The 13776-nt window shown below is 59.4% G+C and overlaps 1 protein-coding gene across 3 annotated transcripts in view; it reads left to right on the top strand.

Moving 5' to 3' along the window:
• GRIP2 (glutamate receptor interacting protein 2) overlaps window positions 1-13776 on the top strand; it is a gene marked incomplete at both ends in the record, with an annotated part of 75969 nt that overhangs the window by 59554 nt on the left and 2639 nt on the right. For all 3 annotated transcript variants that reach the window (XM_084247102.1, XM_084247103.1, XM_084247104.1), the window contains 15 exons: window positions 117-262; window positions 615-762; window positions 887-1056; window positions 1775-1900; window positions 2254-2403; window positions 2596-2782; window positions 3320-3465; window positions 4142-4222; window positions 5298-5364; window positions 5475-5620; window positions 6362-6506; window positions 8549-8688; window positions 9271-9450; window positions 10379-10550; window positions 12096-12201. In XM_084247102.1, the coding sequence (XP_084103228.1) occupies window positions 117-262; window positions 615-762; window positions 887-1056; window positions 1775-1900; window positions 2254-2403; window positions 2596-2782; window positions 3320-3465; window positions 4142-4222; window positions 5298-5364; window positions 5475-5620; window positions 6362-6506; window positions 8549-8688; window positions 9271-9450; window positions 10379-10550; window positions 12096-12201 (2110 nt within the window). The remainder of the gene's footprint in view (window positions 1-116; window positions 263-614; window positions 763-886; window positions 1057-1774; window positions 1901-2253; window positions 2404-2595; window positions 2783-3319; window positions 3466-4141; window positions 4223-5297; window positions 5365-5474; window positions 5621-6361; window positions 6507-8548; window positions 8689-9270; window positions 9451-10378; window positions 10551-12095; window positions 12202-13776) is intronic.

The raw sequence follows: 13776 nt of genomic DNA, 5'->3' as shown, positions 1-13776 counted from the left end.
CTCCCCTTTCTTCGACACCCATGCTTCTGTCCCCGGCGCCCCCCGGGGGGCCCCTGCCGGTAGGACTGTGCTGTGTTCACACTGGGCCAGGCGGCTGACCAGGTCCTTCCTGGCAGGGAGGGCTCCTTGAAGGTGGGTGACAGGCTGCTCAGCGTGGACGGGATCCCGCTGCATGGGGCCAGCCACACCGCGGCCCTGGCCACCCTGCGGCAGTGCAGCCACGAGGCCCTCTTCCAGGTGGAGTACGATGTGGTCATCCCAGGTGAGCTGGGGGCCTGGAGGCTCGGACGGCGCCGGGAGGAGGCTGGGGCGGCAGGCAGGGAGAGCGGGCACAGATCTACCACTGTGGAGGCTGTGACCTTGGGCCGGTCTGTAGCCTCTCTGTGGGCAATAAACACCGTGTGCCAGGTATCGCTTGATGCCCTGGCATCAGGAAATTTGATGAAGGTCGAGCTGGCCTGATTGGCTGACATGCAGGGCATGGAAGTAGGGGGGGCAGAGTGGAAGGAGCTAGGTTTTGTTCTTGAGCCACTGGATAGATTCACGGGGGTGTCCTTTCCTGGGCTGGGGAAGGCTCGTAGTGACCACTGTGGTTCTCGCCTTCCATATGCCAGACACAGTGGCCAATGCATCCGGGCCCTTGATAGTGGAAATAACCAAGACGCCAGGGTCCACCCTGGGCATCTCCCTTGCTTCTGGCTCCCACCGGAACAAGCCTGTCATCACCATCGACCGCATCAAACCAGCCAGTGTGGTGGACAGGTGAGGCATGTCTGGGTGCTGCCACGGTTAGGAGGGGGGGAGGTGGGTGTGGGGGGGCAGAACAGGCAGCCCAGAACTCTGCTCCGCCAGACCGGCCTCCCCCTTCACACCCATGCCCGGCTAGGAGCGGGGCCTTGCACGCTGGAGACCACATCCTGTCCATTGACGGCACCAGCACTGAACACTGCTCCATGCTCGAGGCCACCAAGCTCCTGGCCAGTGTGTCAGAGAAAGTGCGCTTGGAGATCCTGCCTTCTCCCCAAAGTCGGCGGCCCCTGAAACCCTCAGAGGCAGGTGGGTCCCCTTGGTGGGTCTCCGAGTTCAAGCCTGAGGGCTGATAGGGAGGGATATACGAGCCCCGGAAGCCTAAGTCGGAAGCCCTGAGCAGGTTATCCATTCCCACAGGGAAGCTCAAACTCAAAAGAGTAGCAGGGGGGAAGATGGGATAGAGAAACAACTTGAAGGTTTGAGCTGACAATCTGCTGGGAGAGATGCCTGCAAACCTAGTTCCATCACTGGTTGCATTAATAGAAATGTAAGGGCTAGAATGAGGGAGGGGACAGTCCTGTGCTCCGTGCTACTTAGAACTTGGATCCAGGGCTCAGTTTGGGGCTCTAGGGGGTCCAGAAAATGCAGCCAGGCAATCGGGGAGTGCCTGAAGCCCCCACTGTGAGTTGGGTTCTTCCAACCTGGGGCAGGGAGCTGGGTGCCAGGCAGTTCCCAGGACAGAGGGAGCAGGTGGTCCAGGGGTCGGGAGGCAGAGCCTTCACTTAAGCTGCCCCCGCCCGCTGTCTCCCGGGGGGGGGGGGGGGGAGATGACTGGGAGGCACAGAGGGGATTAGTGACTTGCCCCCGTTGCACATCTGGCCAGTGGCAGTTTGGCCATGGTGCTGGCTCCAGAGTCAGCCCAGCCACACGTGTAGAGGGGTGTGCAGCCTCCAGCAGAGACCGGGTCCCATTCGCCAGCCCCTCACGCCTGCTCCTTTCTCTCCCGCCAATGTGGCCGCCACAGTGAAGGTGCAGAGGAGCGAGCAGCCCCATCGCTGGGACCCCTGCCTGCCCTCCTGCCACAGCCCCCGGCCTGGCCGCTGCAGGACACCCACCTGGGCCACACCCGCCGGCCAGGACCAGACTCGATGTAATGCGCCCGCCCTGCGGTCACTCGCTGGTTTCCTTCCCCTTTTCCTGGGGCTTGGGAGGGCTGATGCCTCTTTTATGATGGAGAAAACCAAGATTCAGGGAATTAGGGGGCCTGCCCATGTCACCTCGCATGTCAGAGATGGGATGGGCCCTGTTCCTGGCAGCTGGCTCTCACTGTGAGTTCAGGGGTCCAGAGGGAGAGACTTGCCTGAGGTGACTCAGCCGGCGGCGATTGGGGAGGAAAGGGGGAGCATCCCGTTGTCTGTGGTTGTGGATCTTCTTGGCACCTACCCTGTGGCAGGGAGGAGGGGCCCAGCTGGGGTTCACAGGGCTGTGCTCTCGTCTCCCCAGCCTTGTCTTCGACTCCCTTTTCCTCGCCGACCATGAACCACGCCTTTCCCTGCACCAACCCCAGCACCCTTCCCCGCGGACCCCAGCCCATGAGCCCCCGCACCACCATGGGGCGGAGGAGGCAGCGAAGGAGGGAGCACAAGAGCTCATGTAAGCTGTGGTCTCCCCCCACCTCACGTTTGGGCTGGCTGAGCCCCTCGGACAGATAGGGAGCCAGGGCTCACAGTGGCCCCGGGTCAGGCTTCCCACCCTTTGTGGCTGTGATGCCGGCTCCTCGCCCGGGCGGGTGGCTCTGCACTGGGCCTCTCCGACGGCCGCCTGAGTGCCCGCCCGCCCGCGCAGTGTCGCTGGCCTCCAGCACGGTGGGACCGGGCGGGCAGATCGTGCACACGGAGACCACAGAGGTCGTGCTCTGCGGGGACCCCCTCAGCGGCTTCGGCCTCCAGCTCCAGGGCGGCATCTTCGCCACCGAGACCCTGTCGTCCCCGCCCCTCGTGCGCTTCATCGAGCCCGACAGCCCTGCCGAGAGGTGAGCCTGCTGCCCGCCCCGCTCCCATGCAGGGGGCTCAGAGGTGAGCCTGCTGCCCGCCCCCGGCCTCCCTCTCCAGTGCAGGGGTGAGCCTTCTGCCCACCCCGGCCGCTCCCCTCCAGTGCAGGGGGCTCTCGGAAGCCAAGGAAATGAGTCAGGCGAGCCCTTCACAAACCCACCTCACTGAGGCACCTCAGCTCATCACCAGCCCCATTTGACAGGTGAGAAAGTGGGGGTTCAGAGAGGTGGCTTGACTTGCCCAGAGCTATGCAGCTGGGAAACAACCCAGACTTGAAGCCCCGTCTGCAGGCAGAGACCGTGGTCTAGGCGTTTTGTGAGGCGTGGCCCCCTCCACCAGACAGAGAAACAGCGGACCAGCAGAGTCACAGCCCTGGCCAGGCGGCCACTACCTATGGGTCTGTCACTGGCCCAGGGCACAGTCACACCTGAGGGCGGGGGTGGGACCAGGTTGAGGCTCCCCCTCCAGAGCCACGGTGGTGATGGCGCCTCTTCCCTCCGCCGGGCTGCCGGGCTCAGGTGTGGGCTGCTGCAGGTGGGGGACCGCGTCCTGTCCATCAACGGCATCGCCACCGAGGACGGGACTATGGAGGAAGCCAACCAGCTGCTGCGGGATGCCGCGCTGGCCCACAAGGTCGTGCTGGAGATTGAGTTCGATGTGGCGGGTGAGTGATGGTCCTCGCTTCCTCCTCAGTGCAAGACCCGAGCCCCCTACCTGCTATGTCCTGCCCTTGTGGGTGCAAGCACCCCTCCACCTGTCCCATTCCCTGGTCCCAAGCCTTCTCCCGGGGACAGTGCCCACACCTGGAGGGAGGGAGGGGAGCACCCCCAGGAGGAAGCACACGCCTGTGGTGAGGGTTATGGGGGATTCTTGGGGGGCTGAGGGGAGCTGAACAGACCCCAAGCTCCTCTGCAGGCCTGGGGCCAGGAACCGCCAGCGACAACTGGGGTTAGAATCCTGCTCTGTGACTGGAACACCGTGTGACAGGACACTTCTTCCCCCACCCTCAGTTTCCCCAAATGTAAAGCAGTGACTAGAATCCCCCTTCTAGTCCAAGGGTCAGGTCAGATAAGTCCCGTGGACACACCCAGTCTGCTTGGGCCGGGCTACAGGGCACCCTGGAACCCCCTCCCAACAGCTGGCAGTTGTGAGGTGCGATCCAGTCCTTGCTCTGCGCTGACCCAGAGGGCGGATTGTCTTGGGGAAATCTGGCCTCAGTTTCCTCTTCTGTAGGTGGGAGAAGCAGATGTGGGGGGGGTGACTCCTTAGGGTCCCCGTCGGGACCAGATAGGTGTGGTGTCTCCCTGGGACTCACCTGGTCCGCATCTGTCTGTGCCCAGAGTCCGTCATCCCGAGCAGCGGCACCTTCCACGTGAAGCTGCCCAAGAGGCGCGGTGTGGAGCTGGGCATCACCATCAGCTGTGAGTCCCTCGCCGCAGCTGCCCCACCCCGTCCTCGAGCGCCCCCTGCGGAGGGTCCCCCAGCATTTCCACAGCAGCGGCACACAACCTGGCCAGGGGCAAGGCGCTGGGGGGCAGCGGGTGGCCCTGTCCCGTCCCCCCTGCAACGCCCAGTAGTGTGTTCTAGGGCAAGATCCGAGCCTCGAAGCCTCAGTTTCCCGTTTTGTACATCATAGTTCCCTGGCCATTGGAGCCTCCCGGGGGAGGTAAGTGGTGTGTAAGGTACAGACACATGGCCACACTGGGCTTGCTGTCTACCTCTGCGTTCTGGGGGCCCAAAGAGGCCTGGGACACAGTAGGTGCCTAATTCATCTTGGTCTAAGAAAGGAAAGCAAGGGTGAGAGAAGAAAGGCAGAAGACTGAGCACAGGAGCCTCCCGCCCCCTCCTATGGCTGTGAGCGGCGAGGGCTGCAGGTCGGGGCGGAGGGAGGTGCTGGCCTCTACCGTGTGGGTTCAGCTGCGGGTTCAGCCCATCGAGAGCTCCAGAGTTGGGGGCCCTGGAGGTGGCCCTGAGCTGAAGCGGGAAGCCAGGCCTCCCACCACATGTGCCAGCCGCTGGTGGACCAGCGCCAGGAGGGGTGTTGCTGTTTTGTTGGTCGAGGCCAGAGAGGGGCAGCGCCAGCACCCCCGTGACTGGAGGAAGAACTGGGTGTGGGAGGGTTGCTCACTTCGGGCCGGGTGCTGGACGTAGACACCAGCCAGACAGTCCCTCACGGAGCTCACAGGTTTGCTGGGGCGGGGGCTGCACAGGGGGAGAAAAGGGCTGATGTGGATTGAGTACCTACTGTGCGCCAGGAGCAGGACGAGGCTTCAGCCCGTGCCATCTAGTTTAATGTCATGACTTCCTCACGAGGTCTACAGTGTCACCCCATGCTACAGAGGGGAAACTGAGGCACAGGTCGGTGAGCGAATTTTCTCTGGCCACCAGCCAGGAAGCAGTGGAGCAGGGTGTGGGGCCCCCAGTCCATCTCCTGTCTCCTGGGCCCCCCGAGGCTGGGGCCATCAAAGGACAGGTTCATGGCCTCTCTCCTTCCAGCGGCCAGCAGAAAGCGAGGGGAGCCTCTGATCATCTCTGACATCAAGAAAGGCAGTGTAGCCCACAGGTAGGGGGCCCTGGGCACAGGGTAGGGAAGGCTGCAGTGGGGTGGGTGTGGGTGGGGGTGGTGCCTGCATGTGCCAGGCGCCTTTCTGTTCCCCACCTCTGCTCCCGCAGGACTGGAACCCTTGAGCCAGGTGACAAGCTGCTGGCCATCGACAATATCCGCTTGGACAATTGTCCCATGGAGGATGCTGTGCAGATCCTGCGGCAATGCGAGGACCTGGTGAAGCTAAAGATCCGGAAGGACGAGGACAACTCTGGTGCGGCCCTCTCCTGCACTGCCACCTCTTGAGGTCCACCCTCTGGGCCCGCAGCCTGCCAACTTGCAATTTGGGCTCCCTCTGGCCTAGAAGGAGGGAGGTAGACGGACAGGGAGGGGCCGCCCACTGTCCCTGGCATCTGAGGCCCCCCAGGGCCCTTGGGAGGTCTGTGGGGATTTGAGCCACTGCTTGGAACCTACATGCCCGGCACAAAGCCTGGTGAAGGAGACCCACAAGGAGCAACTGAGAGCAGATGAGTGGGTGGGCGTTGAGGGGAAGAAGGGTGCGCTACCGCATGGCTGTATGAGTGAGTCAACATAGGCTGCAAACTCAAACACCTTTGAGGTCAAATGACACAGTGATTATACTGGACAGAAAGTAAGAAAATGGTGCAAACTGGGGAGCCAAAGGGAGGGGTAAGGACTGTGGCTAACAGAGAGTGAATCCCTTTTCAGAGGAGCTGAGCAGCCAACTTCTTCCCTGAAAAAAGGGTCGCTTGTGGACAGATTCTTGTTTATTTTTTTTAGAAAGCTGGAAATCTGGTTTCTTCTTTTAATTGTTATCATCACCATCACGTTTTTCTGTATGGTCTGTGAAAATTATATTTTTAAATGTTGGTTGGTTCACGTGCGGCAGGAGTGAATGGGTGAATGAATGAATGATGATGAATGTGAGTCAGCACACCAGGGCTCAGGGGGCCTGCCCCCTGGGACGCTGCCCCTGACGGGTGCCACTTTGCAGATGAACAGGAGACCACGGGTGCCATCAGCTACACGGTGGAGCTGAAGCGCTACGGGGGCCCACTGGGCATCACCATCTCAGGCACAGAAGAGCCATTTGATCCCATTGTCATTTCAGGGCTCACCAAGCGCGGTCTGGCTGAGAGGTGAGCGGGGGCTCTGTGGGGACACACAGGGTAGGCCCAGGACTCCTGTGGGGCAGCAGCTGGCTTTGGGATCAGCCCAACTGGATTCTGATCTTTGTTCTGACATTGATACTCTGGGTGACGTCGGCCTGTCCCTTCCCTCAACTCAGTTTCACAGCAGCCGGAGAAGGGCAGCTCCCAGCAGACCTCCTGGCTCCACATAACTGCTGGATAAATGTATACTAACTCCTCGGTTCCCTCTCAACCTGGAGATTTCTGGAAAGTTACCTTGTGGGCCTTTTTGAAGCATCTGCTGGGTGGCTTCACACAGGCAATGCTGGGTCTGCACAGTGCGGGGTATTTCCTGGGGGTGGGGGCTGCCCCTGCTGTCCTCTTCTTATGGGGATGGTCTCCAAAACTGGCAACAAAGGGAGCTGTGAGAAGACTGTCCCAGACTGGATTAGGGAATAAACGTGGGCAGATAGATCTGGGCCCCAGAGGTGAAAAGAGTCCACACGAGGGCCCCAGAGAAGCAACCCCAGTGTGGGTGAGACAGCTCTCCTGAAACCTGTGCTGAGCTCTCCTGCTGCAAGTGGGGAGCCTGGCCAGGCCAGGGGGCAGAACAGGCCCTGGAGGAGGACACAGCTCAGGAGGGACACAGCTTGGTGGGGTGGAGCAGGAGGCATTCAGAGGCTGAGGCTCCCTGGTGATGGGCCCGCTCCTGGAGCGCCCCCTGCTGGGCACCTGGCAGATTGCAGGGACCGTGGGCACGGTTCTGACCTCCAGTGTCGTCTTCCTCAGTTCCCACTTTCACTCGGTACCGCCTCTTCTGGGTGGTGGGGACATGACAGGCAGTCCCTTCCCCAGCTGGTGCTGTCCAGCTGTAATATAATTAATGTGAGCCACAATTTAATGATTCGCTTTCTATTAGCCCTCCTTGGAAAAATTAAGAGACAAATAATGGATCCTAAATTATATGCTTATTTCAACATGAAATCAATATAAAAATTATTAATGAAATATTTTACATTCTTTTCTTCTTACTCAGTCTTCAGAATCCGTTGTTTATTTTAGACTTTCAGCACATCTCAGTACGCTTCAGCACATTCCAGGGGCCCAGTCCTCGGTGCGGCTGTGGCTGTTGTTCTGGACAACCAGCGCTGCCCACTCCCTGAGGCCAACATTCCCTCCCTCACTCAGTTCCCGGCTCTCAGGAGCTTGCTAGGCATGAGGCAATCTGGGGATGGACCCAATGAAGGCTCTTCTGGGAATGACCTGGACATTGGGGTGCAAATTTCCCCATCCAGGTCAGGTGCATTCCCAGTACCCACTACAGCTTCTCTCCCACCTTCATCATGCCTGCTGCTGGGAATTATTTCCCTAGCCCCACTCATCCCCAGAGATACCATTCATAGGTAAGGGGTGGGGGCCAGGAATCTGCATTTTCTAAAAAGCACCTCAGATAGTTCCAGGTAGAAGACCACTGGGCCAGAGCAGTGCTGCTTCCTGGCCTTGTCAGGCGGTGGCCCCCACCACCCTTTGTCAGGTCAGCTGGGCCCTGGGGATTATTTATGCTCTTCCTCTAGGTGATGAAACTGAGGTCCAGGGAAAGAGAAATGCTACCCCATGAACTGCTGGAAGCATGAATCCATTCCAGCCATCTATCCTTCAATTGTAATTTGATAAAATAAGTCTTCAGTCCCCATTTTATAGAAAAAGGAAGTGAAACTCAGGGAAGTTAAGCAACTAGCCCCAAATCACATAGCTAGTATTTGGTATCTACTACATGGGATTAAATTCATGCACAGAACTCATGCTGGAAACTCATTCTAGAACTTAATTTTGAGTAAGATGGGATAATTTTCCCCCAGATTATACATGTTATACCTCTATTAATGCAACCCAAGATCACAATTACTTTTTTTTTTTTTTTTTTGCAACTAGGTTTAACTGGGTCAGCCAGGCTTGTACCTTGGAGTTCCCAAGTTCCCTGATGACAGATCCCCCAATTCATATGCTCTGTGTTTCTAACTCTCATCCCATACCCTGTGCCCCCTCCCCAGGACAGGCGCTATCCATGTTGGGGACCGCATTCTCGCCATCAACAGTGTTAGCCTAAAGGGCCGGCCACTGAGTGAAGCCATCCACCTGCTGCAGGTGGCTGGCGAGACTGTCACACTGAAGATCAAGAAGCAACTAGACCGTGAGCCTCACCCCATGTCCTGGGCCATTCAACCCATTTAGGAAGGGATAGTCCTCTGTGCCAGGTTTTGCATTTGCCCATCTCGTGGAATCCTTGATAACTTCTATGGAGTTGGGAGGAAATGTGGAACAGCTGAGGAGACAAGACTCAAAGAGGGGCGTGATGGGCCCAGGGTTGCCCAGCTGGCATGGAGCAGTCTGGTCTGGACCATGCTCTTTATCACCTGTCTCTTGTGTGTTGTGCCTGTGCATTCCTCAGTTTCCCCTGAAGTTGTGCCCCATGCCGTGGTAGGACAATACCATGTGCGATGGAAGAAGCTTAAGTTTTGGGGTCCTCCTCTTTATCTGAGCTCCACTGTTGCTCACCCTGTGACCTGGAGTCCTGTTCAGCCCCCAAGTCTCAGTTCTCCCATCTGCTGTTGGTGTGCCATCTCCCATGTGGCAGGTTACCCAGCAGCAGGCTTGGGGGCGGGGCAGGGGTCCCGTGACTTCCCAAACCAGTGGGGAAACTGAGGCTTCATCAAAGGTCTCTATGGCTCTGAGGTCAGAATCCCATGGCAGTGATATCCCCTTCCCCTCTCAGGCCCCCTCCCACCCCTCAAGTCGGGCAGCCTGAGCGAGGCCAGTGATGCAGATGAGGACCCACCAGAGGCACTCAAAGGAGGTCTGCTGGCGGCCCGCTTCTCGCCCGCTGTGCCCAGTGTGGACAGCGCCGTGGAATCCTGGGACAGCTCGGCCACGGAGGCTGGCTTTGGGGGCCCAGGTGATGCCTCGGGGCCCTCAGACAAGCAACATGCTTTTCTGGATCACCCCACCTGCCAGGCCTTTGTAGGGGTCCCCGCTGCTTCATCTGTCTTCCTCCTCCTCTCCCAGCTCTGTCCTTCAGGGACTCTTCTTGAATGCAGGCTTGACTGGGCCTCTTGGCCACTGTCGGGGCCCCTGGCTCCTGGGAGCAGGACCACAGGGCTCCACACCGTGCTGGCTATTCAGTTCCCACCATAAGGCCAGGGTCCAGGCTGACTTCTACTTTCTCCTCTTTCCTAGCCCCATGCCTAGCACACCCAGGTGCTCAGTGGCTCAGTGCATGTCCACCCATCCAGTAGAGGACAGAGAGGCAGAAGGCCCTCCCTCCCATTCTACACGACCCAGAGGGGGAGGGACACCCCCAGGCACCGTCCTAGACAGACATTCCCCAGTCTAAGCATGTTGAGGCCCTTGGGTGACCTGGGGCTTCTGAATCCCAGGGATTCCGAAGAACAAGAGGAGCGAGGCCTCTAGGTGACCTCAGTAAACCTCATCCACTCGCTGGATGTCTTCCCACCCTGGGTCTGGTCCCCATTGGGAGCACTAGGTTAGCCCCTGCAGACTCACCCCCTGGACCCTCAGGCTCTCAAGGTGGGCCAGAGGCAAGGGCAGAAATCTGTGTCTCCCTCATTTGGGCTTGGTCAGGCCCACCCCAGTGGAACTGGGCCAGGGTCCCAGAGATGCCCACATTTACACTTGCTGCTGGATGATTAGGAAATCTGGGGGAATCTGGGTTAGGGACATGGGTGCCCTTGGAGCCTCTGGGTAAAATCATGCAGGCCCCCAGACCTATCTGGGGTCACCTAGCATAGCTGGAAATGGGGCAGGAAGGATGACAAGCTGAGGATGCTGCGAGCATGTAGATGATGCCTCTCTCGGCCCGCCAGGTTCCTACACTCCCCAGACGGCGCCCCGGGGCCTGACCTCCCACGAGTGGAGACCCAGCAGGCTGAGAAGCAGCCCCCCACCCACAGAGCCCCGGAGGACGAGCTACACGCCAGCGCCTGCTGACGAGAGCTTCCCTGAGGAGGAGGAGGAGGATTGGGCGCCACCAACTAGGTCTGTGGTGGGGGCGCCAAGAAGGAGGAGACAGGCCTGGTCTCTCGGCTAGGATGGGTGAGGGTGGCTGTGGAGGAATCTGGTCTAACCTGCAGGAGGCGCAGCTCCTGCGAGAGGAGAGGAGAGTCGGGTGGAGCCCTTCGAGCCGCCAGGACTGGGAAGGGGCCTGCATGGTGGGGGGCATGGCAGGGGCAGAGGTGCCAAGTCCGATGACCTCCGTTCCCAGAAGAGCCGACTCAGAACTGGAACCCAAACTCTCCTGCCTTAGCCCAGATCACTAAAGGCCGTGGGGTGACAAGCACCGCCTTGGGCTGTGGACCTGCTGGTGTTTGCAGCATCAGCCTTGAGGGACTCAGCCTTGCCCCTGGAAAAGGCTCCCGCGGAGAGCAGGCTCTCAGGGGAATGTGTGCCCTCTGGTCCAGCCACGTCTGTGCTTTTGACCAGGCTGTTCCTCCTGCCCAGAATGCCTTTCTCTCTCCTCTCCTGGCCGCGCTGCTGGTCGTTGCCAGCACTGCTCAGATCCCCTGCCTCTGGGGAGCTTTCCCACCTACCTCAGGCAGAGGGCTTTCCCACCCTTTCCGGCTGCCGGCCTGAACCTCCCAGGGGCTCGGGCCACCTTGCACCTGCCTGGTTATTGGCCTGGCCATTGTCTCCTCCACTTAGCAGACCCAGCTCAGGGCCTGGCACCCAGCCGGTGCTTGCACATGCTTGTGAGTGACTCTCCAGCTCCTTCCCAGCAGGGGCTCTGTCAGATTCCAGGCCCACCCCCACCCCCCACCAGCCCCTGCCTGTGATCCAGGCCCTAGGGCGGGCCTGACCAGTTTGCAGAGCTGAGCTGAATGAAGTAAATGGCCTTTAGCCTCTGTCTTCTCATCTGTAAAATGGGAAGGGAAGGAGGCAGCTGCTCACACCCTCACCCCCGGCTCCCTAGGAGAGGAGAGCCTTGTCCGAACCAAGCATACTCCATAAATGACCAGGCCGTGGGAGGTGGCAGACGGCCATGTGACGAGTGAAGCCGACTTGTTGCCGTCCAGTGAGACTCCACACTGGGATGGACGACACACGGGTCTTGGCTCCGTCCCCAGCATGAATATCCCACCCTCTCCATTCATCTGTGTCCTTGCCGGTTCCAGCTGTCCCTGTCACTGTCCTATGATGCCATGTGTCTGGGTGGGGCCAGGGGCCGTCCTCTGGGGCTACACCATGGTTCTCCTCTCTGTCTGTCTGTCTGTCGTCCGTCCGTCTCTCTTCCTAGGCGTCCTGTGTCATCGCTCTCCACCCCGTCTCATCTGCCCCTGTTCTAACTGGCCACCGACAGTCCTGGTCGCCCCTAACTGCGTCTTTCCCCCATTCCGTGTCACCAACCACTGCCCTGGGGCCCCAGCACTGCCACCGAGGACGCCCGCCTGCCTGCCCGCCCACCTGCCCAATGGCCCCTTGAGCTCAACGCTGGGCCCTGAGGCCCCGAAGACTCCTCAGGCCCCCGCCCGCCTGCCCACCCACCTGCCCGCCAGGAGCTGACGCTCTCTGGTTCCTACGTTACAGCCCAGCCCCTGGCCCCGCCCGCGAGGAGGGCTTCTGGCGCGCGTTTGGGGAAGCCCTGGAAGACCTGGAGTCCTGCGGTCAGTCAGAGCTGCTGAGGGAGCTGGAGGTACGGCTGCCCACGCTGTAGGCCTCCTGGGGCACCCCCCTGTGCATGCTGGTGTGTGCACGAGCACTGCTCCCTGTCCCCCCAGGGGTTCCCCCACAGAGCACGCAGGGGCAAGCGTGACTGCGTGCATGGTGGCGTGGCACGCTGGGCGTGCCTGGGTGTTCTTTACATGGGTCACTCAGTGGTCAGCTGTCTAGGTCCCGCAGGGCTTTCTAGAAGGGGAACCTCATGAGTGGGGTTGCTTGGCTCCTTTCTGACTGTGCAGGGTTACTGGGGGTGAGATGGACACCTCAGCATCAAAAACAACGTCAGCACTTACGTTACAATCGCAAAAAAGTTACCGTCAGGCATGTACACGATATTTCTTTTTCTACTTCCCTGGGTGTGAACTTGCCTGTGGGCTCTGTCTGTTGGCCACGTCCACATGAGAGCTGGGCTTTGTCTCACCAGTGCAGTTGCTGTCCGTGGCTCCAGGCCCTCCCGCCGGCCGCTGGGGCCTCTGTGCCCCTGAAGCGCTGAGGCCGTGCTTTGTCTTTGCGGGGGCTCTCGAGCTCCACTGATTCCAGACCAGATTTTGACTTGCATGTCCCAGCTCACTGTTTCTCCTGCTCTCTGTGCCAGGCAGCTCTGGCCCCAGCCCTGGGAGCCGCCCTAGAAAGGTTCTGGGTTTCTCATAAGTGGTTTCCCCAGCTCAGCCGGTCCTTCTGCGCCCCTGCCTGGTAGGCGGACCCCTAGTCCCTGGTCCACAATGAATGGTGCTCCCAGTTTCTGCTTTGAGATATCACTCACTTTCCCTGAATGGGTACCCCAATGCCCAACTTATGTCTGTTTCCCTGGGCCAGATGGGTCTGTACCTGCTCATGTCTATCACCGGATCTTTCTTCCTTGCTCGGTTGATTTTTAAAAATGTGATCTACCATCAGATTTGGAGGGAGAAGCAACTTGGTCTGCATCTTAACTGGAAGCTTTAGAATTCTACTTTTCTCGTGGTCAAAGAGCCCAGGACCCCTGAGCCCCTGATTTTATTTTTCAGTGATTCTATTCTCCCAGGATTCTGAGTGTCTGGTCTTGCCTTTTGGACCCCTGGCTGCCCAGGCAGGTGAGGGCCAGCTGTGTTAGCTCTGTGCTTCCTTGTTCAGTATTCTCCCCCCCTGTGCCCACCCCAGCCCAACAGTTAGGCCCCAAGACAATTGTTCTCATGCTCACCTTCCCTTAGGGGATCTCCAGAAAAGCCAACCCTCCACGCGTGTCAACAACCGTGGAAACTCAGGTGTTGGGTAGGCGGGAGGAAAGAAGGCTCCTGTGCTAGGGAATTTACACAATCACGTGTACAGGTACACCCTCCCAGCCCAGCACACACCCTCTCATCTGTAGAGTTCCCAGTCTGAACGTGGATGAATTTCCCTCCAGGGCACAAACCTGCTCCCAGACAGCTCAGGTGTCTGCCCTCACGACTGCCCTTCCCTACCCCCAACCCCGCAGCACCAAAGGTCACTTATCTTGGACCCAAGTCCCAATTCTGCTCCGTTTCTCCTTCCTGTCACCACCCCGTCCAGACCACAGTCGTCTTTTGCT

The sequence above is a fragment of the Talpa europaea genome, assembly GCF_964194135.1.
Source record: "Talpa europaea genome assembly, chromosome: 11".
Classification (NCBI taxonomy): domain Eukaryota; kingdom Metazoa; phylum Chordata; class Mammalia; order Eulipotyphla; family Talpidae; genus Talpa; species Talpa europaea.
Note: the sequence above shows the minus strand (reverse complement) of the source record. Positions and strands in the feature narration are given on the sequence as shown.